Below are 25,852 nucleotides of genomic sequence, written 5' to 3' on the forward strand. Positions count from 1 at the left end.
TCCTGTGTTCTGTGTTCTTGTTTAAATTAGAGTTATCAGAAGCTAAATCAACCATTAGTTTGTCTTCAAATGTAGAATTAACAAGATTTTAAAAACCGGTTGTAATGTTTATCAAGACAGTAAGCTACAATATGCAGTTGTTTATTGTACTTACATTTGACTTGTCAATGAGGCAGTATAACAATGACATATTTTTGCATGGTTTCTTTGCGCATCAATATTAATGGACTGTAATCAACAACTCTAATAAAACTCGCCTGAACCTATCAAGTTCTTCAGGGCCACTTGAAAAATCAAGTGCTGAAGCAATAAGTGTGTAAAAGCTCTGGACTCGGGAGCACTGGAAAGCCATTTGATTCTAGAGCGGTTGAAACGTTTTCTGTGGTGATGAATTACACTTCAGTACAGTCTGGGTATGGCTGATACCAGGAGAACATTAACTGACAGAATTGTGCCAACTGTGAAGTTTGAATAATGGTACATGACTGTTTTTCATGGGTTAGGCTAGCTGAAGGGAAATCTTAATACCAACAATGCCATCATGACTGTGCCTCCGTTCACAAAGCAAAGTCGATAAAGAGACGGTTCGGTGAGTTTGGTGTGGATGAACTTGACTGACCCGTACAGATCCCTGACCTCAACCTCATCCTCATCAAACACCTTTGGGATAAACTGGAATGGAGATTGTGAGACAGGCTTTCTCATCCAACATGTTGTGGCAATGGATCAAACCATTAAGCGTTGTTTGAAGAGGAATTACTGGCTGATTTTCACGGCATATTACTTTATAAAACATTCTCTAACTTTTTTTTGGCCCACTTTAGCTTATGGCACATTTTAGCTGACTTTACCCTATATATCTTGGGGGTTTGAGGGACACTTGTTTGAAAGGTTGCTAAGCCCCATTATTCTAAACTAACGGTTACATAGGGCTGGGAATCGATTCCAAAAAGAATCGATTCTGAGGCGTTGGGAATCGAGAGTCGATTCCAAAGGTTGCAATCGATTCTATCAAGGGGAATCGACTCCTCATTCAGAGTATTTTTCAGTTCAACAAAGCTTATCTATGGGAGTCTCTTAGCCTTTCGTTTCAGAACCACAATTCACCTAAACCATAATTACAACAGTTGTGAGATAAAAGATTATTTTCAATTTATATATATATATATATATATATATATATATATATATATATATATATATATATATATATATATATATAAACGATTCAGATGTTATTTTACGGTGGAACTGGCTTGTCCACAATTTTGAGCGCTGCATGAACGAATAGATCATGACGTCACTGAGGGTCTTGATCTTATTACTATCTAATATATATATATTTTTTAATTTCTATCAGCCAATGAGAATTATAAAAAACGTCTCGATCATAGATCAGTGGACGAGAGCGCATCTGATTGACTGAGCTCTATCAGTCATTAATGTTCTGGTTATTTTGTTTCAGTATATGTTTGTTAATATTATGCAAAGTATACAAAGTAAACTTCATCATTCAGCTGAACTGCACATTTATTTTAGACACTTCATGTCTTATTTAATTCATGCGATAAACGCATGTCCCTGAGCTGGGCTATGACTAATTTCACGGGCAAAGCTGAAAAATAAAAAACATTCGTATCGTCAATTTATTTAATTTTTTTCAGCTTCATATTACAGTATGGATACATTATACCACCTATCCTGTAGTCATCATGGTGAGATTAGTTTTTTTCTTTTAATCTAAAAAATAAAAAAAAAGAATTGAATAGCAATCGAAAACAATAGTGAGGATTCGATTCTTGGAATCGATTCCAAATATTGTGGAATCGAACAGCCCTACGGTTACACCCTAGCGATGTAGGCTACGTTCCTCAACCCCTCCTTCATCTGTGTACAGGTGTATCTCACCTCACATGATAACACTCCACCGAAACCTCCTGCTCTACTGATATTTTCATGATTTGATGTTTACTGAAGATGGCCATGCACAAAACGAGGTGGGTTTTTTTGTATTAATATAGAATTATGTGTTTCAGGAATGGTATGCACCTTGGAAACGAACCCTGACATTAAGCAATATTGATAATATGAATAGTTCATGATCTTTGAGCTTTACACACTGAAATTATTGTAATTATGAATGGGTTTTCATTTTTTAAATCCTATAAGATATTACACAGCTTTTGCGTACATACATTTTACTTTTGAATTTGCACCTAAAGCAACCCGGACTCTTCCTGATGAGCGCTTAATCAGGAAGTAAAGTAGCCTTACATAGATCGCGACCTCATACGTGATGATTTACCTTAAGAGCAAGAGTGCGAGAGAAATTGATAAACCGAATGACAAGGGTCAGCAAATCATTATACCATGGTCTGTCTGAATACTTAATTCTGATTGGCTGGCTGTAAACCATAGACTTAAAAAAAACATCAACAACAAAAATATGCAAATAAGTAAGTCAAACCAGGGTTCAGGAATATAGAGTGTGAAACGACATGAATGACCAGGATTCATTGTTTATCGTGGGTAAAGTATGAGCAGTGTGAAACAAGCCTAACCCTAGATGACCAGAGGGCTGTTTCATAAAAGATGCTAAGAAAAGCGGGGATTAAAATCCAAAACCTGACTTGAAATAACAAATCAATCGGGACGAATTTAAAATAATTTAAAAGTGCTGTTTAAAGCATTCCCCACTTTATAACTGACACGTCACCGGTATATTTTTCATCTGTCTCCTAGAGATGTCCGATTCTTAGTGAACCGGTTGAACCAGTTCACCAAATCGACCTGAATCGTTTGAAACGGTTCACGTCTCCAATAAGCATTAATCCACAAATTACTTAAGATGTTAACTTTTTTTTAACGTGACTTACACTCCCTCTGCGTCAGAATAAACCAATATCCCAGAGTAATTCATTTACTCAAACAGTACACTGACTGAACTGCTGTGAAGACCGAACTGAAGATGAACACCGAGCAGAGCCAGATGACGAACGTACACGCCCACTGCTGGAGCAGTTCTCGTTCTCGAGTCAAGAACCGGTTGCATCGGTTTTCGGATCACCAGGCTATTTGGTGCCCAAGGCGAGAGAGATTAAACACATGTGATTAGAACGGTCAGTGCATCACGTGATCAACTGCTAAATTCAAATGTACTTTCACTTTGGCTGGCACTGAGCCAGAGACAGGGGCGCTCAGAGCTGTCATATATCACAACTTTTCAGTGTTTTCAGCCACGTAATGTTTATTTTATGTTTCAGACATATAAGTACTAAAAAAACAATACATTTAGAGTTTGTAAAATACACACTGATGTCAAAGGAAGAGGCAATAATAATCCTTTCCATTATACATAGTTTTATTCATATCAGATACACATTCATTGTGTAAGTAACTTTAAAGTTTACTCTATTCTTCTCCCAGTTCACCTGCCACTTACTTTTATGTATTTTGGGAGAAGTGGATGAATTCACGTCTTGTAAATCCAACAGATCCGATTCTCTGAACTGCGTCTGCGGCGGCGATGGCGGCGCCCATCGTGCATACAGCTCAACTGACGCGATCGTTATAAAGGTGTTTAAACGACAAAACACTTCCACTTGCATATATTTGACAATCGGAATATCAGATATTTCATGCCATGTCTAATAAATTTGTTAATATTTTGAATAAAAAAGGAAAAATGACATAAAAGCAGATCATCATTCATTCAACTCTGTTGTTGCTGCGGTGTGTCACGTGACAAGCAATGACGCATCACCATGGAAACCATAAAGTGACACATTAATAATGGTTGCTTTGAAAAACTCTGGGGGGTAGGCTAGAATATTTTAAACTTATGTTGTTGGGTTCTTGTATTGGGTGGTCCACCTCTTACGGTTTTATGGCATTTGTGTGAATTACTTTGCAAACCTGTGTTTTTAAAGGTGCTATAAAGTTGTTATTATTGTTATTTACAGTTCGTATTATGCTCTGTTCATTACTGTCCTGTCTAAATGAACAGGACATTTGCATTTACATTTGGGTTATGCAGTGTTTTTAAATTATATTTTACACTGGGGTGCCTTGAGATTTTATGCACTTTTGAAAGGTGCCCTGAATGAAAAAAGTTTGAGAAAGGCTGACGTAGACTACTCCACTGCTGTAACACAGCATGTTGTTGCTGTTAGCTCATAGCCTACCGCAAAAAGTTCCTTTGGTAAATTTATATAATAATAATAATAATAATGCATTTTATTTACTGTTAAGGTGTAAAAAGTTGTTGGTCATCCTCGTCTTTATCTCCTCCGGGTAGTCTGTGAGCTTGATGATATAGTCTACATAAGTTACCTCTGCTTTGGGCCCGTTTTTCTTCCTTCTCGTTCCTTCGTTTTCGGAAAGCTTGGGCTTTTACCCCATCATTTAAAGCCTTAAAACCAGCTGTCAGATGTTTTCGTGCCACTCCCGATTGCTGAGCAACGCGCGTGAGTTTGACAGCTGCCTGTCAGAATGACTCAGTCGTTTGTTAGGATTGTAAATCTAGTAAAAGAAATGGACAAAAACAAGCAGTGTGTGGACAGTGCACAGTAAAAGTGTACTGCGTGTGCGCAGCTTTCATAATACGATACATACATTTAATTTGATGACACATTTAATTTAATTAACTTTTGTTTATAATTCTGCAATTTTGCGCCCCGTCCAGCAGATGGCGGCCCAGGCGGCAAAGCCCACCCTGACCACCAGTACACTGAACCGAAAATCGTTTCTGTCGGACGCGTCCAATTTGAGAACCGATGAGCTGATTCTCGTTCTCGAGTCAAGAACCGGTTGCATCGGTTTTCGGTGTGGCGTTATTTTTTAGTCAAACGTTATGAGCTTGTAAGACATGCTCACGAGCACATTGTTATTTCACACGCGCAAAAATGAACCTTCAGCTGGCATGATAAAAGTAATCGCGTACAAATTTAACAACTGAGAGGTGTACAGGTAGCTGCCAGCGAGTGCCTGTCATACTCTCATAGGTTAACTCTGCTTGTACAGTGGAATCCTGCTCGCGCGCAGCGGGCTTCTGCTCGCAGAGTGCCATTTCCCAGACAGCAAGCAGTTTCGGCCCAGGTCTGGCCCACATCTGGCCCACATGGATTTCATGCGGGCCAGATGTGGGCCGGATCTGGGCAAACACTATGTTGCTGTCTGGGTTTGCTTGCGCAGTGGATTTCTGCTCGCTCAGCTGATTTCTGCTCCCTCGAGTCTACATGACTTTTGACAATTTGGGGGTGGAAACCAAGGAGGGCACTGACCCTTTTATGATTGGTCACTTTCACACAGGGACATCCTTGTACCTTGATTGACAGCTCTCATTACAGGAAGCACGGAATTGGGTTAAGTTACCACTGAAGAAGAGTGGGAATGAATTAGAATGAGTTTTCTAATATACATAAAATGTCTCTACACGTATAAAATGCTGCGCAGATCAGTAGTCATAAGTTAACATTAACGTTACATATTTTCTAACTGGATCATAATTGTTTTCACATGTACTTTTACATGTGAAAACAATTATGTTATGATTCAGTTTGTCTAATGTTAGTTGTTCCAAGATGCATTTTTTAAAGATTAAAAGTTTTAAAATGAGTGTCGGGCGATCAGCAACACAAGTGTTGGCTAAGGCGTTAGCTACAGAATGAATAGGCTAGCTAGTTACGTTACTTGATGCTCAAAAATATGTAACGTTAATGTTAACTTAACAAAATGTAGGCTTCATTGTTCACAAATATATACATCGATGGTAATTGATTTAACTATGATCTGCGCAGCATTTTATAAGTGCAGAGAATTTTATGTATATTAGAAAACTCATTCTAATTCATTCACACTCTTCTTCGGTGGTAACTTAACCCAACTCAAGTACAAGGATGTCCCCGTGTGAAAGTGACCAATCATAAGAGGGTCAGTGCCCTCCTTGGTTTCCGCCCCCAAATTGTCAAAAGTCATGTACACTCGAGGGAGCAGAAATCAGCTGAGCGAGCAGAAATCCACTGCACGAGCAAAACAGCACTCCGTGAGCAGAAGCCCGCTGCGCGCGAGCAGGATTACACTGTACAAGCAGAGTTAACCTACTCTATGAGAGTATGCCAGGCACTCGCTGGCAGCTACATGTACACCTCTTGTTTGTTGAATTTGTGCGAAAGTACTTTTATCATGTCAGCTGAAGGTTTATTTTTGCGCATGTGAAATAACATTATTGCGCTCGTGAGCATGTCTTACACGCTATAACTTTTGACTAAAAAATAACGCCATAGTTTTCAGATCACCAGTACACTGAACCGAGAACAGTTTCTTTCGGGTTCGACCGTTTTGAGAACCGATGAACTGATGAAACTTTTTTTTTTTTTACGATGAATGTTTCTAATCTGTATATTGTAGATAATGTATGGGCCAAAGGGGTTTTCAAAGAAGTTGGACAATAATTAAGACTCTAAAGACTATGTTTAATAGGAATAAGGGTTGATTTATGAAATATCTGCACTGTATTTATAGTTAATGATGACAAATTCACAAATTGAGTTTGTTGTAAACAGAACATGAACACGAGTAGTGCAGCTGATGATACTGAACTGCAGCACGTGCCGGTTAGAGCGATTCTCGTTCTCGAGTCAAGAACCGATTGCATCGGTTTTCGGATCATGAGTACACTGAACCGAAAACCATTTTTTTAGGATGCGTCCGATTCAAAAACCGAGGAGCTGATGATACTGCGCATGCTTGATTCAGCGTGAAGCCAACTGACTCACAGCACGTCTGAACCGAAGTGATTCTTTTGGTGATTGATTCTAATTCTGTGCTAAAGTTATGAGCACGGGTAAACCGAGGGCTTGGATGAAGGCCAATCTAGCAAAATGTAAGTTCATTTAATTACAAATGCATCGCAATGGTTTATGTAAATTAAGTGGTAGGGCTGCTCCGATCACTATCGGCCGATCGTTAATGCGCATCTCGTCAGTAAAGCCAGTTCTCTAATCAGCGGTAAATTCCATCAGGTGCGTGATTTCACATAGAGCAGCTGTTACTACACAGAGCCATTGTTAACTGAGAAGATGCGCAAATAAACGCTGAAAATGAACGTGGATTTGTGCATCTTCTCAGTTAACAACGGCTCTGTGTAGTAACAGCTGCTCTATGTGAAATCACACACCTGATGGAATTTACCACCTGATGGAATTTACCGCTGATTAGAGAACCGGCTTTACTGATGAGATGCACATAACAATCGGACGATCGTGATCGGAGCAGCCCTAGTTAGTGGATCATGGCTTCTGCGCTGATGACACCTAATTTATTTACTTTATATCTTCAAGACTTAAATCCTCATAGCACATTATTGCTGTTACTGTATTTGGGTGTGTTGTTGCAAAACTCAAATGTAAACTTTTCATGATTATGAGGTTTTTAACTGACTAAAATTATGAACACTGACTTTATATATTTGAATGTTTGATAGACGTGACGCCATTATGTCATCGCCAATGATGTCATTACGTTGAGCTTAAAAGAACCGCTGAACCGTTTTTTTCAACCGGTTTATTGAATCGAACCGTCCAAAAGAACCGGTTCACGGAAAAGAATCGAACTTCCCATCACTACTGTCTCCGAAAACCATGGAGCTAGTGATGTCCGATTCGCAAACGAATCGTACAATTTAAACGGTTCTTCTTAGTGAACCGGTTGAACCAGTTCACCAAATCGACCTGAATCATTTGAAATGGTTCGCCTCTCCAATAAGCATTAATCCCCAAATTACTTATGCTGTGAACATTTTAAACGTGACTCTGTGTCAGAATAAACCAATATCCCGGAGTAATTCATTTACTAAAACAGTACACTGACTGAACTGCTGTGAAGACTGAACTGAAGATGAACACCGAGCAGAGCCAGATGACGAACGATCTCGTTCTCGAGTCAGGAACCGGTTGCATCGGTTTTTGGATCATCAGTACACTGAACCGCGAATCGTTTCTGTCGGACGCGTCCGATTTGAGAACTGATGAGCTGATTCTCATTCTCGAGTCAAGAACCGGTTGCATCGGTTTTCGGATCCTCAGTACACTGAATAAATAATTAAAGGGTAACTAAACCCCTGGGGCCCGTTCTTCGTACTTCGCTTATTACATCCGAGATCAAATGACACATCCAAGATGATATGTGCTAATCATGATCCGGCTAATTGGGTTCTTCGAACACACCTGTTGTGTATGATTAGTATCGCTGGATTGAGTAATCTGAGATAATTGCGTGTTCATGTGTTGGCTTAAAAGGGGATGTGTATCCATACCATAGACAGTAAAAGAAATGGACACAGATTGGAACTCAATTGAGACAATTGAAGCCCATTTTTAGCACTTCCGTTTCTGACGCACAGACTCAAACGAAGTTTGACGACGTCAGCAACCTGTCTGACAGATGTACATGTTCTAGTAGCTGTGCGTGCAAACTGCCATCGTTAATCTTGCAGAGATGGCGAGCTTGAGCGGGGAGTTCTTTGGCATGAGTGAGCGACTCTAATACATGAGTGACTCTAATACAATTATGAAGTAATAATTTTATGACAAATATTTCAGTGAGTAAAACTGGCTGTCTATAGTAGTCTGTTATGGACTACACAGCATTTTTATATTATTTTTAAATAATTTTTTAAAATGATTATCATTTTAAATTAACTCCTTTAACTCCCGCACCGCGTCGCTTTTCAGCGCGAGCTGTGTGGAGAAGCCCATTTCCCACCTCCATTGCGTTTGAGAAGCAATCCTGTTTAAAATGCAGTTTGCACACTTCAGCTCTAGGCAGGAACTCACGATCTTCCAGGCCAAGTGCATGCAACCACTGGCGCCTAATTTTAAAGTCTGCTGGAAAACAATGCAGTCCAGCAGTGCTGTCGCAACTAGCAACACACCTCCGTACCATCCTGACCACTGTACTAAATACAGATAAATCTATGCTTACTTGAAGATTTAAATAACCATATAATTGCTATGCTAAATAGATGCTATAATAGTCTATCCTGGTCGTTACCAATACTCGCAATTCCAACTCCTGACTCACTACAGTGATTTTGACGGAACAAGATGATTTTATACTGCCAAGGGCGTGGTAGCTCGTACCAAGGGGCGTGGTGAGCTGGAAACTGCTTACGTCACCTGCTACCGCTTACGTCACTTGCCACCGCAACATCCAATAGGAAAAATCAACTGCAGTAGCCACCGTTCAACCTGAAGAGGGCAGCACTCAGACGTTTTTACACCATATATTGTAGAATTAAAACACTTTATACTCAAATGTCAAAAAAGTTACTCGAATCAATGAACAGCACTAATAAAGCCCCGTTCTTATAGATCATTAACTAAAAAAAGTTGGTTTAGGGTTTAGTTACTCTTTAAAAAGGAACAAAAACTTAAATAACTTTTCATTCAATTTAATTTGTTTGTAAAACCTTTGTCACTGAAACGCTTGTAACAAACAAACACACTTGCACAACTATGTTTCTAACCACAGGTCGAGAGCTGTAGTTCCTAGGTTTGCGATACTGTTTGCAAATGTTCGTTTTAACTGTTTCAGGAAACAATGAATCGTTGAATTATGTTGGTAATGACAGAACTTGCAACCATACAGATGTATCTCGATAAATTAGAATGTCGTGGAAAAGTTCATTTCAGTAATTCAACACAAATTGTGAAACTTGTGTATAAAATTAAATGCACACAGACTGAAGTAGTTTAAGTCTTTGTTTTTTTTTAATTGTGATGATTTTGGCTCACATTTAAAAAAAAAAAACACCAATTCACGATCTCAACAAATTAGAATGAAAGGTGATATGCCAATTAACTTATCAACTCAAAACACATGAAAAAGTTTCCTGAGCCTTCAAAATGGTATCTCAGTTTGGTTCACTAGGCTACACAATCATGAAGAAGACTGCTGATCTGACAGTTGTCCAGAAGACAATCATTGACACCCTTCGCAAGGAGGGTAAGCCGCAAACATTCATTTCCAAAGAAGCTGGCTGTTCACATAGTGCTGTATCAAAGCATGTTAACAAAGCTGAGTTGAACGAAAAGTATGGAAGAAAAAGATGCACGACCAAGAGAACCTCAGCTTTATAAGGTCTGTTAAGCAAAATAAATTCAAGAAAGTGAAGTTCACTCATAAGGAATGGACTGAAGCTGGGGTCAAGGCATCAAGAGCCACCACACACAGATGTATCAAGGAATTTGGCTACAAATCTGGTCATAGGCCTATTCCTCTTGTAAAGCCACTCCTAAACCACAGACAATATCAGAGGTGTCTTACCTGGGCTTGTTAACCTAGTGGTCCAAAATGCTCTTTTCAGATGAGAGCAAGTTTTGTATCTTATTTGTAAACCAAGGTCCTGGAGTCTGGAGGAAGGGTGGAGAAGCTCATAGCCCAAGTTGTTTGAAGTCCAGTGTTAAAGGCCATATTGCAGGTTAACCACCACTTTCAATTAATGGGTACATAAATCACTCAAGATATGTATATCATCTTTAAAATGTCTCATAAATGGTCTTAAAGACCAGTTTTTTACGTTTTTGGTATTAACTTTTTTTTTTTCTTTTTACATAACTCTGTGATGACGTCACGTTGGGGAGAAGTGGAGGAAGGGTAGCCTCAGCCTATTATGATGCTGCGTTCCAGGCAACCCGTAACCCGTGTTTTTCCAACCTTAAACCCGTGAAAGTGCACTGGAATGGCAGTCAAACCCATGACTTCCTACCCGTGAACTCGTACTAGATCGATGTACTCTGAGTTCCGACGTCACACAGGACACGACACAACGATGGCAGCCCCTACGAATAATACTGCCTACGGATGCAGTGTTTATGCAAGTGGTACATGTTGAAAAAACTATTTTAGGTCAATGTAACGTTGCAATAAAATAAATAATCTAGCTACAATTCCTTGCGCTCAGAAAGTTTGGTGTAACTTGCCTGGAACGGTACATTAGTCGTTAGTCATGGAATGGAATAGTGATTACGAGCTCAAAAACCTTCCTGGAGCACAGCATCAGAACTATAGCAACTGACTGGGATGAGGAAGAGGTGGCAAGAGCCAATATGTATGATGGCCCGCAGCCGTGTAATTTCGAACCTGCCAGACGTGAGAGGGCAAAATGAAGAATTGCCAAGAACTGTTGTCCGTCAAAGCCAATCAAATGCATGATCTGAGGAGAATGAGTGGAGAGTTGGTGAAGTGTCCTGGTGAGTTGCTATCATTTAGCAATGCAGCAATGAGCACTGGAACTAGTCTACGAGCAGCAGTGCACAATAACGACACATATATTTTTCACTGTCATTGAATAGCACCAAGTGAAAAATCTATGTTTTCTTTATATCTAGTGGCAGTGATTATGACGTTAGTTCAGATAAGTACCGGTAACCTTTGTCATAGTGTCTTAGTACTGGTAAACTTTGTCTTTGTCATCTAGAAATAGAAGGCATCATGCTAGCTATATGGGCGTTTCTAAGTGTTTATCTCTTCCTCCGGTGAAAATGTTGTTACAAATGTAGCCGCGTGTCTGTCGCTGTGTTTGGCAGGTCCTTGTGTGGGTGGTGCTGTCCCATGGAAACTGCTTGGAAAGTTTGTGTTTTAGGGAAGTGAGTGTGTTTTGGTCACTGTTGGTCGATATCTATCTATATATCTGTCTGTCTATCTATCTATCTATATATCTAGTCTATCTATCTATATATATATATGTATTTATCTATTTATCTATAATCTGAATACTCCCGTCTACTACTCGTCTCGTTAGTCACTCTCAATGCTCTCAAGGTGGGCTTTGGTAAAGTCTCTCCCCAAGGTGACGTAATGCAATGCATTGTGGGGGAAAGGAGACCGATATAAAATAGTACCTCCTTTTTCGTATTATATTCCGTTTCGTGATACCCAACAACATGAAATACAATGGATAACAGTTTAAATGTTTATTACCAACAAGCAAATTGCACAAATTTGTTGAAAAATTAACCCTGCAACACGGCCTTTAAGTTTCCACAGTCTGTGATTATTTGGGGTGCAATGTCATCTGCTGGTGTTGGTCCATTGTGTTTTTGAAAACCAAAGTCAGTTTACCAAGAAACTTTGGCGCACTTCCTTCTGCTGACCAGCTTTTTGAAGATGCTGATTTCATTTTCCAGCAGGAATTGGCATCTGCCCACACTGACAAAAGCACCAAAAGTTGGTTAAATGACCATGGTGTTGGTGTGCTTGACTGACCAGCAAACTCACCAGACCTGAACCCCAGAGAATCTATGGTGTAATGTCAAGAGGAAAATGAGAAACAAGAGACCAAAAAAGGCAGATGTGCTGAAGGCCACTGTCAAAGAAACCTGGGCCTCCATACCACCTCAGCAGTGCCACAAACAGAGTACATGTACAGTAAATTAACATTATTTCCAGAAGGCCAACAATTCACTAAAAATTGTATTGTCTTATGAAGTATTCTAATTTGTTGAGATTTGTTGAGACTTAAACTACTTAAAGGGGGGGGTGAAATGCTATTTCATGCATACTGAGTTGTTTACACTGTTAAAGAGTTGGATTCCCATGCTAAACATTTACAAAGTTTCAAAAATTAAGTTGTACGTTTGAAGGAGTATTTCTGTTCCAAAAATACTCTTTCCGGTTTGTCACAAGTTTTGGAAAGTTTTTTTCGAGTATGGCTCTGTGTGACGTTAGATGGAGCGGAATTTCCTTATATGGGTCCTGAGGGCACGTCTCCCGGAAGAGCGCGCGCTCCCATATAGCAGAGCACTGAGAGCACAGACATTCACTGATCAGAGCGAGAGCGTCGCGAAATGTCACAAAAGAAGTGTGTTTTTGGTTGCCAGGGCAAGACAACCCTGCACAGATTACCAAAAAAAAAAACAGCATTAAGGGACCAGTGGATGGAGTTAATTTTTACAGAGCATCAACGGAGTTGTGCAAGTGTTTGTGTTTGTTCCCTGCATTTCGAAGATGCTTGTTTTACAAACAAGGCCCAGTTTGACGCCGGATTTGCGTATCGTTTATTTCTTAAGGATAATGCAGTCCCAACGAAAAAGGGTCACGATCGTGTGTTGGAACCGCATGCGGTGAGTAAAACTGCTTCAAATATCTCTGTGTTGTTAACTTAGCTATAGGCGCATAAGCACATCAAGTAAACAACATGCGGCGTTGTCATCAAACTGCACTTTCCACATGTACAGCTTAAAAAAAAAAAGACGCCATAAAGTGGAACTTAGTCATTTTCCAAAACCGCTAAGAAAATATATACAGTTTCAGTACATACCACATAGAGACATCGTTGCTGATGCTGCTCTTGTTAAATTTCAGCCTCTGGATCTGATTCTGGATCATAAATAAACGGCTGAATCTGACTGTTATCCATGGTTTGTTTTGGTTTGTTTTTCCTCACGGTAAAGTCACAGCTTCCACATGCTCTCAACTCAAAAGCCTACTGGCGCTCGTGATTCTTTAGCTCCGCCCACACGTCACGCCTCCAGCCGGTCGTGTTTTTCCGGGAAAAATCGGTACAGACTATCTTTCTCTTATGAATATAATAAAACTAAAGACTTTTTGGAGTTATGAAGGATGCAGTACTACTCTATAGGTACTCAAGATTAACAGGATATTGAGTGAAAACGAGCATTTCACCCCCCCTTTAAGTCTGTGTGCATTGAATTTATTTGACAGTTTCACAATTTGAGTTGATTTACTGAACTTTTGATTTACTGAACTTTTCCACAACATTCTTCTAATTTGAGATGCACCTGTAGTTGGCTAACAAAGCTCCTGGTTGATGTGCATGCACTCTTCCGCGAGATGTGTCCAAGAATTTTGTCCTTTTATGTTGTCATGAAGACCCATACTCAGATAAAAAAACTTTCTGAAACCTATACAAACCCTGAAGGAGTGTATTTGGCAAAAAAAACTTATACTTATATATGTCCTACTCCTTTCTGAAACTTTGGCCAGAGAATCCTCTTTGACAGTGTAATTATGTCAGAATGCACTACATAGACTTTATTTCTCATTTACTTATTTCTCTACTTTGAAAAAATCTATTTATTTGCCCCCCCAAAATTTTGAGATTACAAATAGTTTATTTGCTAATATTTTAATATTCTTTAATATCATGAAACATGAATAAACAGAGGATACATAACAGAGGATAATAATAAATAATAATAAACTTACCTATAGATTGAATACGTAAAATGGATGCTTATGATGTCACCATTTTCACAAATTCACTTTTTTGTAATTTACAGGATAACGGTAATGTTTTAAAAAACTTGCACTTTGAAACCCTTCTGAAAGCTATACAAAAACAAACACGTTGTCTAAACCGGGCGCATCAAAGTGAACGTTTGTCCTGTTGTCAGCAAGCACATGAAGTCAGTCAGAAGTTTAACATGCATTTTGCACACTGTGTCCAGTGAAGATGCCGTCATTGATTATTATGGGTCCTATTTGCTTTTGAAACACCACAAAGCTCTGCATCTGGTGTAGACCGGTGTCAAGTGACTGAACGACAGTGGGAAGATTAATAATGAAAAGGATGCTTTAATGGAACAAAGACCTTCTAAATGTCAAGAGCTCAAGTCTCTAAAGTCCTTTACACACACATTTACACACTAATATACTTTAAATAGAATGTTTAAATCATTATATGTCTCATCTTTTCCTTCTGTTTTCAGTCTTGAAGGTGCTTTAAAAACCAAACTGCTTCTGCAGGAGTGCCATTTTACTTGGTCTCTTAGAGAAGAAGAAGACTCTGTGCTCTATGTTTTACTGAATCGTCTGGAGAATCAGATTCAGTTTGAATCTAATAAGGCAAGAGTAACACGAGCTTACAGCAGCCTTGGATTTGTTCAGTACCTCTATGGCAACCAGCAGGATGCACTCGCAAATCTGCAGAAATCAGTGCAGCTCGCAAAAGAATACTACAAAGACAGTGAAGAAGTTCTTATTGTCATCTTTGGAGACCTTGCCTGGTTGCACTATCATATGAATGACTTCTCTAAATGTGAAGATTACTTGAGAGAGTTGGAGAGGATCCGCACAAAATTTTCTGAAGGTTTCACTTATGATGTTGAGGTGCTCAGAGAAAAGGGCTGGACTTTTCTTAAATTCTCTTACAAATACTACAATGCTGCAAAGGAATGCTTTAGACAGGCCCTTGAAATGAAGCCAGATGACAGTGATTTAAATTCAGGCTATGCTATTGTAATGTTCCGCACAGCAAATGAAGACTCTGAATCTTTAGACTCACCAACAATAAAACAGCTCAAAAGAGCTATAGAGCTTGATCCAGAAGATGCTGTTCTGTTAGTGTTACTAGCCTTGACAATGCTGCGTAACGGAGATGATTGGATGGCATATGAAACTGCACTGAAGAAGGTGATTGTGGCACTGATGATGTCCCCTGAAAACCCATACGTCATAAGATACACAGCAAAATTTTTCCGTGAATTAGGAAACCTGGACAATGCAATTACTTGTCTGGAAAAAGCCCTGGAGGAAAGCCCAAACTCTGCCTTTATACACCATGAATTGGCTATGTGTTACAAAGGGAAAAAGAAAATCCTGGAAAAGAAACATAGGACGCATAGTAAAGCAGAGTTTGATGTTAAAGAGTCTGGTGAAATACAGAAATACTTACATAAGTGCATCTATCATCTGGAAATGGCAATTTCGCTAAAGCCGTCTTTTGCTATTGCCATGGCAGATTTAGCACTGCATTACGGACAACTGGGTCGCTTCGAAACTGAGGGTCTTTTTGAAGAAGCATTTAAAACGGCAAAAAATGAAAAGCGAGATCTGCAGGAAGTTCATTATTTATTTGGCCAATACCAGCTCTACTACAAAACATCTGAACAATTGGCATTGCATCATTTCATGCAAGGTCTGAGGCTGCAACCAGAATCAGAGGAAGGCAAGAAGTGTGAGAACAAACTGAAAAAGGTGATTGAAGATCATACTAATAGGCTAAATCTGGATGACGGCATGGTGTGTGGCATACAGGGATTCATCCATGAAATAAGGGGTGAAAAACTCAAGGCTGAAGAGTTTTATGAGAGAGCCATAACAAATGGGCTTGATTTTGGTAATTACAATTTAAAAATTTTAAGATGGCAAAAGATTTCTACAAAATGTACATAATTTAAGTTTAAATGTATTAATTAATGGATTAGCAAGCATTATCTTGATTGTCTTGAGTATTTCTTTATAATTCTTATGATCTCTTGACTATGGATTGAGAATGTTGTTGTCAAAGGTTGTATGACCGTTTTATTTATCTTGACTGAAATGACACTTACTTAATGAAGTGAGCAGATGTTTTTTGTGTTTGATTGGTTGATGGCTTCTTGAACAAATGGATTTTAAACTAAGATCTGAATGACTGAAATTGTATAGGTTTCTACATTAATAAGGTTTAGTTGCTGGCATGCATTTTTTTTCTTCTTAAAACACTGCATACATTTACAATATATTTCAACTATTTTCTTATTCCTCCATTAAACATTGTCCAGACCAAACCCAAACAAACCACCCTCTTTTAAAGAGGCCTTTGTCCTAAACCTTTTTGTTCATTATTTATGCTTGCTAAATCCATTTATATATTTATATGAATCCATTAAGACTTTATTGTTAACATTGTCATGTTTTATGACAGCATCTGTTATTGTCATATTTGTTAATGCAAGTTAAATGAGCCTCAGTAACATGTCAGCTGTCTCTTTATACTATTTCTTTGTTTTTCTGAAATAGGTAAAAGCCCTCTTCTTAGAGAGATAAGAATTTGGCTCATGAGTTTCAGTGAAACAGAAAAATCTGTTCTAAACTTGGTTTTTGATGACCATTATGATGAAGTTGGCAGTGGGAGACTTAAGACATTCAAAGGTGCCATGAATGAGGAGACCGTGCACTTGGTTGATATTAATATCTGCAATGCCAAGAGGATTCTTAGATGGAAAAAACCTACTCTTGGGCCACATGTCATTCTACTTGCATTTTCTCTGCATAATGACAGATTCACAGACAAGACCAAAGAGATTCTAGAAAGTTTAGAGTTTCTTGGAGAGAAATTCTGGAATCATGTCATTGTTGTATTTACAGAGGGAGACTTCAGTGTAAATGAATATACTGGAGATCAGAGAAGTGTATTGGATTGGCTTCTTGAAAAATGTGGATACAAATCCTACAACTGTGGCTGTGCATTAGAAACTACAGCGAGGATAAAGCTTTCAGAGAGCATACAGAGGATGATAAAGAGAAATAATTCAATGCATTTAGTCTTACCAGATTTTTCAAATGGAGATTCTCAATCCACTTTAGACATTTTAAGGGTAAGTCACTGATTTTCTAACTTTTTAAAATTTTATTTTAGCAAATGCAATTTTGTCTTGACAATACAATTGACAATACAATTGCAATTCAATTAAGTACAGTTTTTATTTTCCACAGAACCTAGACATGAAAGATTGTTTGTTCACTCCCAATGTCATCGTTCAGGAGGGGCAACGTAAATACAGGTATTGTGTCAACAAAAAGGTGAAGTAAGAAAATTGAGTGTATAAGTTTGCATTAATATTCTGTTGTTGTGTTGTTGTGTTTTTTTATTTTTTATTTAAATAGGTTACAGTGCGACCATGCAGGCTGGTTCCATTGTAAGTTTACACAGATAGGTTTTAAGATGGAGGGGGAAGGAGAGGTGCTATACAAGACTGTTCTTCAAGACAGGGATTGTCCAGTCCCTGCCAACTATTACCAAGCAGGACCCGTGTATGATATCAAATGTGTTCAGGGTGAGCTGTCTCAGCTCAGACTACCTCATTGTGAGACCTCTATTGGTGAGTTGGCAAACTTATAAATCACAATATAGCTGCAAGCAGCAATGACTGGGTTTCGAGCATTTTAAGACCTTTGAGCAATTATAGACATTTTAAGATGATTTTTCCCGAAATAGCTGAAACAAATCCTTAATACAAATCACTAGGTAATGGTTTATCAGTTTTGACCAATAGGTGGCACTGCTTCCAAATTGTGGTGGTGTAGTTAACTAAGGATGACGATGTCACATACATAGTTTGGTGTCAATATTCCAAAGAATTGCAGAAATACAGCCTAAGATCCATTATGGCATTTTTTTTTTATATCTCCCTAACACTAGGTACCTTACGAAAATTAACCATGGTTTTACTACAAATAAAACCAAAAAACCATGGTTACTGTAGTTAAACCATGGTAACCACAAATTAACCATGGTTTTGCTATATTAACCATAGTTTAACCATGGTATTTGTAGTAAATCTGTGGTTTTACAAATGGCAGTCAATACGCCAAAAAACCATGGGTTACTACAGTTTTACTATAATAAAACCATGGTTATTTTTCGTAAGCACTGTACCAAAACTGTGCAGGTTCCCTCACGACATAGATGTCATAACAAACGCTAACTAACTCTTATTTTTACATAATGTTGAATGTTTATAGAATGGTTTGATTGACAGCAGTGGTTCTAGAGGCAAAGTTGTTCAGTAGTAATGATTCACTCAACTCATGATTCAATTCACAATACTGATTTTCCAATTCGATTTTCTCATTTATTTTAACAAAATTAGATTTAAGACATATTGTAAATGACAAGGCGTCATTTTATTATTTATACACAATGCTGCACATTTTTTGTGAAACAGAAATGTGTCAAAACAAAACTAAGTTGAAATTTTAAAACAAACCCCAAATCTTATCAAATAAATAAGTCAAAAAACCTTTTTATTAGGGCTGTCAAATGATTAAAATTTTTAATCAAATTAATCAGAATTTTCAGTGGATTAATCATGATTAATCACTATTTTCAATTACACCTGAATCCTAACCATTTTTTTTTCTGAAATGCATACCAAAAGATAAATAACAGGACACAGATACATTATATTCATGTATTGATTCATCAATATGTGGTTCTTTTTTTCTGAATTTCAAAAGTTTAACATTTACTTATATCAAATTTACCTGAGCACTATATCAAACCATGCCAATTAACTACAGATAGTGTAAGAGTTTTAGGTGAACCAGTGGTTAAATATAGCCACATATCTATGAAATTATGCATAGAGAAACTCGAAAGAATTAACTCAGAAACACAAATATGCGCCCTCTGCACTCTGGGCACTCTTGTTTTTGGGAGGTGTTCATTTGCTCTGCCACAATACTTTAGGATCGATATTTTCACATTCTGAAGGCTTCAAGTGAGAGTAAAACCAAGTAAAATGCATATGCTTTCCCAAACAGCTGTAATTTTCGCTGCATTGCATGTATGCCCTCTGCGCATGCAGTGTGAAACACAGGACGCTATAACAGGAAGAAGCTCCAGCTTATCAACTACCAAAGTCTTCTCTGTTTATCGAGCTTGGCATGAATGTATTTGAGAGTAACTGAGGTAAAACCTTAAGCTTCTTCTGTGTTTTCGTCGCAGCGTTCGCCACTGTTTTTTATTATCTTGAGAATTCAGAGATCGACGAGACTTTCCTAACCTGAATAATTTGTCACACTGCGCATGCATGAAATGCGTTTAAAAATTTGACGTAATTAACAACAAACAACTAATTAACGCCGTTAACGTGCTATTTTTGACAGCCCTACTTTTTATTTAAACAAACGCTTTGCCTGTGCTTTTTCCATTCAAAATTAGAGGGAACCACTCAATTCGAATCACAATCAAAACAACGTTTTTTTTTTTCTGAATTGGTAATATATATATATATATATTTAATGTTTAGTTTTGTAGTATAGTTCCACATAAAATATCTGCATGAAACAAAGACAGAAGCAGCTCTGAGTGAGACGCAGTTTCACTCTCTGACAGCAGATGGCGCTTATGGAACAGCAGAGATACAGTGTTTCCTTGGTTACCGCTTTAAACAAATCATTGTAGCACTTATAAACGCTGCTTTAATGTGCATTATACAAAGACGATGAAAGAAAATACAATCTAAACTTTTCTAAAGACAGTCAGAATAAGGAAATATAACATGATATGAATATTGTATGTGTGAAATGCTGTGTGATATACAAGGCGTAAAACCTGATAGCACCATCTAGTGGCCCATTTCTTTCAAATCTCTCACAGACCTCTAGGACCATGAGTCAAACTGGCCCATCAAGTTTTGTTCTGATCAGCCTTATGTTAACCTTGTCTAATTAGTGTTCAAATTGATTGGCTGATGTCCGCCGTGTTTTTCAAGATACACCAATGTCATTATAGATATTTGTCAACTTGTTTTGGAATTTCAATTTCTCAATAATCAGACTCCAGATAATGTTTCTGCTGGTTTGGTTATGATTAGGCAGAAAACCTAGGACTACTTCCCAAAAGTGGGTTGACAAAAACTTCAAAATGGCGGAAAATTTTCAATTAATTGTTTGTCTTCCGCCAAAGATTCCAATGATATAAGACATATGAGACAAAATATCTAGGAGTTATAAAGAATTTTTGTGTTTTTGATCGCTGTAACACTCCCTAGTGCCCAACTGGGTTGAGTATTGGCCAGTGTCTCCCTAGTCTCAGCCTCAGACATCACGCCCATGGACCATTGGCTGAATGTCTGATGCATATGGCACACAAATTTTGAATCTCTTTAGAAGTTTCAAAGTCGTCATCTGATTGGTTGAATTATACAGTCCTCCTGGAAACAAAATTAAATTAAATTAAATTTATGCATTTAGCAGACGCTATGATCCAAAGCGACTTAAAGTGCATTCAGGCTATCAATTTTTACCTATCATGTGTTCCCGGGGAATCGAACCCCCAACCTTGCGCTAGCTTGCTTGCTAACGCAACGCTCTACCAGTAAAGATGCCTTGTTGCCAAACCCCCTCATGTTAGAAGAAAGCTGTCATGTTTACAGCAGCGAAAATGAGCGCTTCTTAGAATCAACTGAGTGCCGGATTTTCAAAAGTATGTGAAATATGTCAAATTTGCGGTATAGACTCTTAAACATGATGCTGCACAAAATGAAACGTGATTGGTTGCTTTACCTGTCAGTCATGTAGCCTCTTGGGTGGTGAACCTCGACCATTCCATGCGGCCAACGTTCGCAGACCTTGGTCTGCATGATCAGTTTTGCAGCAGAATAATAATAATAATAATCCTTACAATTACTATAAGGTTTCATTGCTTTGCTTTTGAACCACTTCTAAAAGTCACTGAATATAATCTGTGAATAAACACTATATTTTAAATTCTAATTATAGAGGCGATGACAAAAGATCTGAAATGTTTTTGTTTGTTTTAAATCACAGAGGATGCCTGCCACTTCATATCAGTTATACATTACTCTGGTCAGATTGCTGATATTTTGAAACCTCAGAATATCACAAGTACACACGTTACAGTGAGCATCCCAGGAACATCAAAGTTTTTTATTTCCAAAGTAGCAAACTGGTTTACGGATCATTGGTCTAAGACACAAGGCCAGGTGATGCTATTCTATCTACAGCGAACACATAGGCTGCATGTGTTTCTACAACCTCGCAGTGTGGATCCCAGAGAAGTACATTTTATATATTTTGTTTTTATGCAGTTTCATCTTATTTTGGCTGCCCTTTTTAAACCACTTTAACCTTTCTCTATTTTTTAGGTGGAAAACTGTAATAAAGATTACAAATTAATCCAAACAGCTTGCGAATGCATGCTCAAATATGAATGTGTGTACAGCATTTCCTGTGATCCAGTTGAGGAACATGGACCTTCATTGAGGCCAGTATCCTTAATACAACCAGCGGTCAGTATTTGGATAAATTTGGATTTTTTATTTATTTAAATTATTAAGAAATGTATCAGTTAATTGACATATTTATTTAATCCATAATGTCACTTATGGCTACTTTCCTCTCATAAAGGTCTTGAAATTATCCATGAGGTGCACCTATTGGTTTTTAAACTGTATTGTGAGAGTCAGTTTACCCATTTGTTTTGCCTTCACTGTCCATTCCAGTTCATTTAGTTATATACACTTATATACACTGCTCTGCTCAGTCTTTAAAGAGTTGGAAAAACAAATCAGGTGGCACTCCTAAACCTTTTAAGTGGATAGTGGGAGGAGCAACAGGAAGCAAAACAAAGAAAACAAACATGTACTGTACACCAGCAGCAGAAAAAAAAAAAACTTAACCCTATGGATGTAACACTCTTTGATTTTTCATGTTGCTACTACCTCCTTCAAATCCCACCAAATATGTTGTGCACTTTGGAATACTTGCCCTGCTGGAAAATCCAATGATCATCAGCTTCAGTCTATGCACTGAAGGCATCACAGTCTTTACCAAAATGGCTTGATATTTCAAAGAATCCATGATGTCCTTCATATAATCAAAATTTCCAATTCTGCAAAAGCAAATCACCCCCATAATAAGAGTGATCCACCTCCATGTATGACCATGTTTGTGTTCATAAGCTTTGATTTATTTGCATCAGACATTCTGCTGATCCATATGTTTCAGATTGGTCACATTACTCCGTAAAACATTCTTGCAGAACTTCATAAAGTTATAAGTTTTTCCTGACGTATAAGTCTTAAAGGGTTGTTGCAGTGATGCACTTGAATCAAACGTATTATCCATCTCTTTTGTTTATAAGGACACAACACTTCATTGCCCAAAGCAGTGGAAACATTACTATCCAACATTCGATATAAAGTTGCCAGATGCTGTGATGAATGTGGATTTACACCTCAAAAAGAAAAACCCGAAGAAAGGAAATGTTAAAAAAGTTGTATGGAGCCGTGTCATAACACTGACAGGTAAGAGACTTAACTGTCTGTGAAGAGTTCTACATAGGATTAGAAAGTAAATAACTGACATGTTAACAATCCACCTAAAGTGATAATCATCACAGACATTGGATTCTTGTTATATCACTTTAAGACCGCCATAACTGAGGGCCTTGTGCTGATCTACCTGAGCTTATGAGCACTGCACATGAATTGTTAAAAGATTCAAATGGTTTATCTCAAGTTGAAAATGAAGACATTAAGCAAGTTTTTATCTTACAGACTATACGGCAGAAAACAGCAGAGCAAGCCCATCAACTAAAGAACAGTGTAAGCACATATCCTTAACACAATCTATTTACATTTGAAATGGCTAGTTGGCTATTTTAGAATTGCAGTGGAACAAATTGTTAGGATGTTTTTCCTATCTCATGAACATTTGAAAATAGTGTATACAATAAATGTGTTGACATTTTACAGGTGCATCCTTTCTGAAAGACCAACTTCTGAAAGTTCAACTTATTCAAAGAGTAAGAAATGTGGATGCAATTTTAGATCACCTTGGTGACATTATTGCAAAAGAGCAGATAGACGAAATCAGAGGAATGGACACATCTCAGAGAAAAACGAGGAAGATCATTGATATCATAGAAACACAAGGTGTTTTGTCGGAACAGAAACTTTTGGAAGTGCTTTACAAGGAAGAACCAGCTCTTATGAAAGATATGACAACAGACAACAACTAAGGCATATGATGTGAATAACAGAGAAATTGAACAGCAAAAAATATCTATTTTCAAACTCCTGCTGTAAACCATGTGGTATTGTCATTGTCCATTGAATCTGACAGTTTTTTTTTTAATTTGGGCTGTACTGCTGCTGCTATATAGTGAAATATGATCAGTTTATGATCACCTATAAGTTAACTGTAAATTATAAATGTTCACCAGTAGAAATTAAATTTAGAATGTCTTCCATTTTCTATTTCTCTTCAGTAAAAATAGGTGCTTTGAATGTCTTCAAATTATAGTTGTTTAAAATATGTCAAGTTTTGAGTGATGATGTGTAAACTGCTGATACATATATACATATATATTTACACAAACCCGATTCCAAAAAAGTTGGGACACTGTACGAATTGTGAATAAAAACAGAATGCAATCATGTGGAAGTTTCATATTTCAATATTTTATTTAGAATACAACATAGATGACACATCTAATGTTTAAACTGAGAAAAAGTATCATTTTAAGGGAAAAATAAGTTGATTTAAAATTTCATGGCATCAACACAGTCATGTTTACCACTGTGTGGCATCCCCTCTTCTTTTTATAACAGTCTGCAAACATCTGGGGACTTGAGGAGACAAGTTGCTCAAGTTTAGGAATAGAAATGTTGACCCATTGTTGTCTAATACAGGTTTCTAGTTGCTCAACTGTCTTACAGGTAGGACTTCTTTGTTGCATGTTTCTCTTTATGATGCACCAAATGTTTTCTATGGGTGAAAGATCTGGACTGCAGGATGGCCATTTCAGTACCTGGATCCATCTGCACAGCCATGATGTTGTAATTGATGCAGTATGTGGTCTGGCATTGTCATTGCAAGGTCTTCCCTGAAAGAGACGACATACGGATGGGAGTATATGTTGTTCTAGAACTTGGATATACCTTTCAGCATTGATGAAACCTTTCCAGATGTGTAAGCTGCCCATGCCACACACACTCATGCAACCCCATACCTTCAGAGATGCAAGCTTCTGAACTGAGCGCTGATAACAACTTGGGTTGTACTTGTCCTCTTTAGTCCGGATGACATGGCATGCCAGTTTTACAAAAAGAACTTCAAATTTTGATTCGTTTGACCACAGAACAGTTTTCCACTTTGCCACAGTCCATTTAAATGAGCCTTGGCCCAGAGAAAACGTCTGTGCTTCTGTATCATGTTTAGATATGGCTTCTTTTTTTGACCTAAAGAGTTTTAGCCGGCAACGGCGAATGGCAATGTGGATTGTGTTCACTGACAATGTTTCTGGAAGTATTCCTGAGCCCATGTTGTGATTTCCATTACAGTAGCATTCCTGTTTGTGATGCAGTGCCATCTAAGGGCCCGAAGATCACAGGCATCAGGTATGGTATTCCGGCCTTGACCCTTACGCACAGATATTGTTCCAGATTCTCTGAATCTTTGGATGAGATTGCACTGTAGATGAGGATAACTTCAAACTCTTGGCAACTTTCTGATAAGGGCTGGGAAAGTTACTTTTAAAATGTATTTCGCTACAGATTACAAAAATACAAGCTTTAAAGATTAATCAGTAACGTATTTTGTTTGATTACTCAGGTTAAGTAACTTAATCTAAATACTTTAGAATACTTTGAAATACTTAAGCTTTGCAACATAAAGGAACATATTAACTTGATGTCTTGTTTTTATGCTTTCCACAGAATTTTTATGAACAACAAAAAATGTTATGCCATTTGAATCTCCCAATCAATAGAAATTCATTTTGAATACAATAAATGGGATTCCATGCTGTTCCATGCTGCATTCCAAGCTTCAAAACGAATCCAGACACAGCAAACATAATAAAAGTAGCCAAATCAACTGGCACAGTTGTTCAAGTTCAACAACAGATTTGTGTAATGAATGGACCAAACTTTAAGTGAAAAAGAGTCAAAATTGACAGGGCTCGTTTCCCACGGTCGTAAGCAATGTCGTTATTAACAATGTTTTTGGATAAACACCTCTGGGGTCGCAATTTCTAAATCCCCGGTAGCTCTTCGGGCAGGCATTCTTCAGGTTTTGGTAGCCCAAAATGGATGTAACTAGCCCCCCCCTCCAAAAAAAAAATACATCTGCTGGACTTTACTGTGGACAAATCAGCATGATCAGCAAAAACTAGAAGCATATCAGGATGTAATGATTCAATAAACTTATGATGTGATAAAATTCACAAAACCACCATACAATTACACCATACAATTGATTTATATATTTATTTTTTACAAAATGAGAGTGTCCTTTTATTATTAGACAAAAG

General features: G+C 37.9%; 1 protein-coding gene across 1 annotated transcript; it reads left to right on the top strand.

The window, feature by feature from the left end:
• The first annotated feature begins 1,875 nt into the window (after positions 1-1,875).
• On the top strand, positions 1,876-23,957 carry LOC113081191 (uncharacterized). The gene is made up of 10 exons (XM_026253262.1): positions 1,876-1,997; positions 14,733-16,141; positions 16,807-17,384; positions 17,503-17,570; positions 17,674-17,888; positions 21,343-21,593; positions 21,681-21,824; positions 22,679-22,841; positions 23,094-23,141; positions 23,292-23,957. The coding sequence occupies exons 1-10, from the start codon at positions 1,978-1,980 to the stop codon at positions 23,555-23,557; spliced, it is 3,162 nt and encodes a 1,053-aa protein (XP_026109047.1). The 5' UTR covers positions 1,876-1,977; the 3' UTR covers positions 23,558-23,957.
• Positions 23,958-25,852: the final 1,895 nt, after the last annotated feature.

This window comes from Carassius auratus, chromosome 5, assembly GCF_003368295.1.
Source record: "Carassius auratus strain Wakin chromosome 5, ASM336829v1, whole genome shotgun sequence".
Classification (NCBI taxonomy): domain Eukaryota; kingdom Metazoa; phylum Chordata; class Actinopteri; order Cypriniformes; family Cyprinidae; genus Carassius; species Carassius auratus.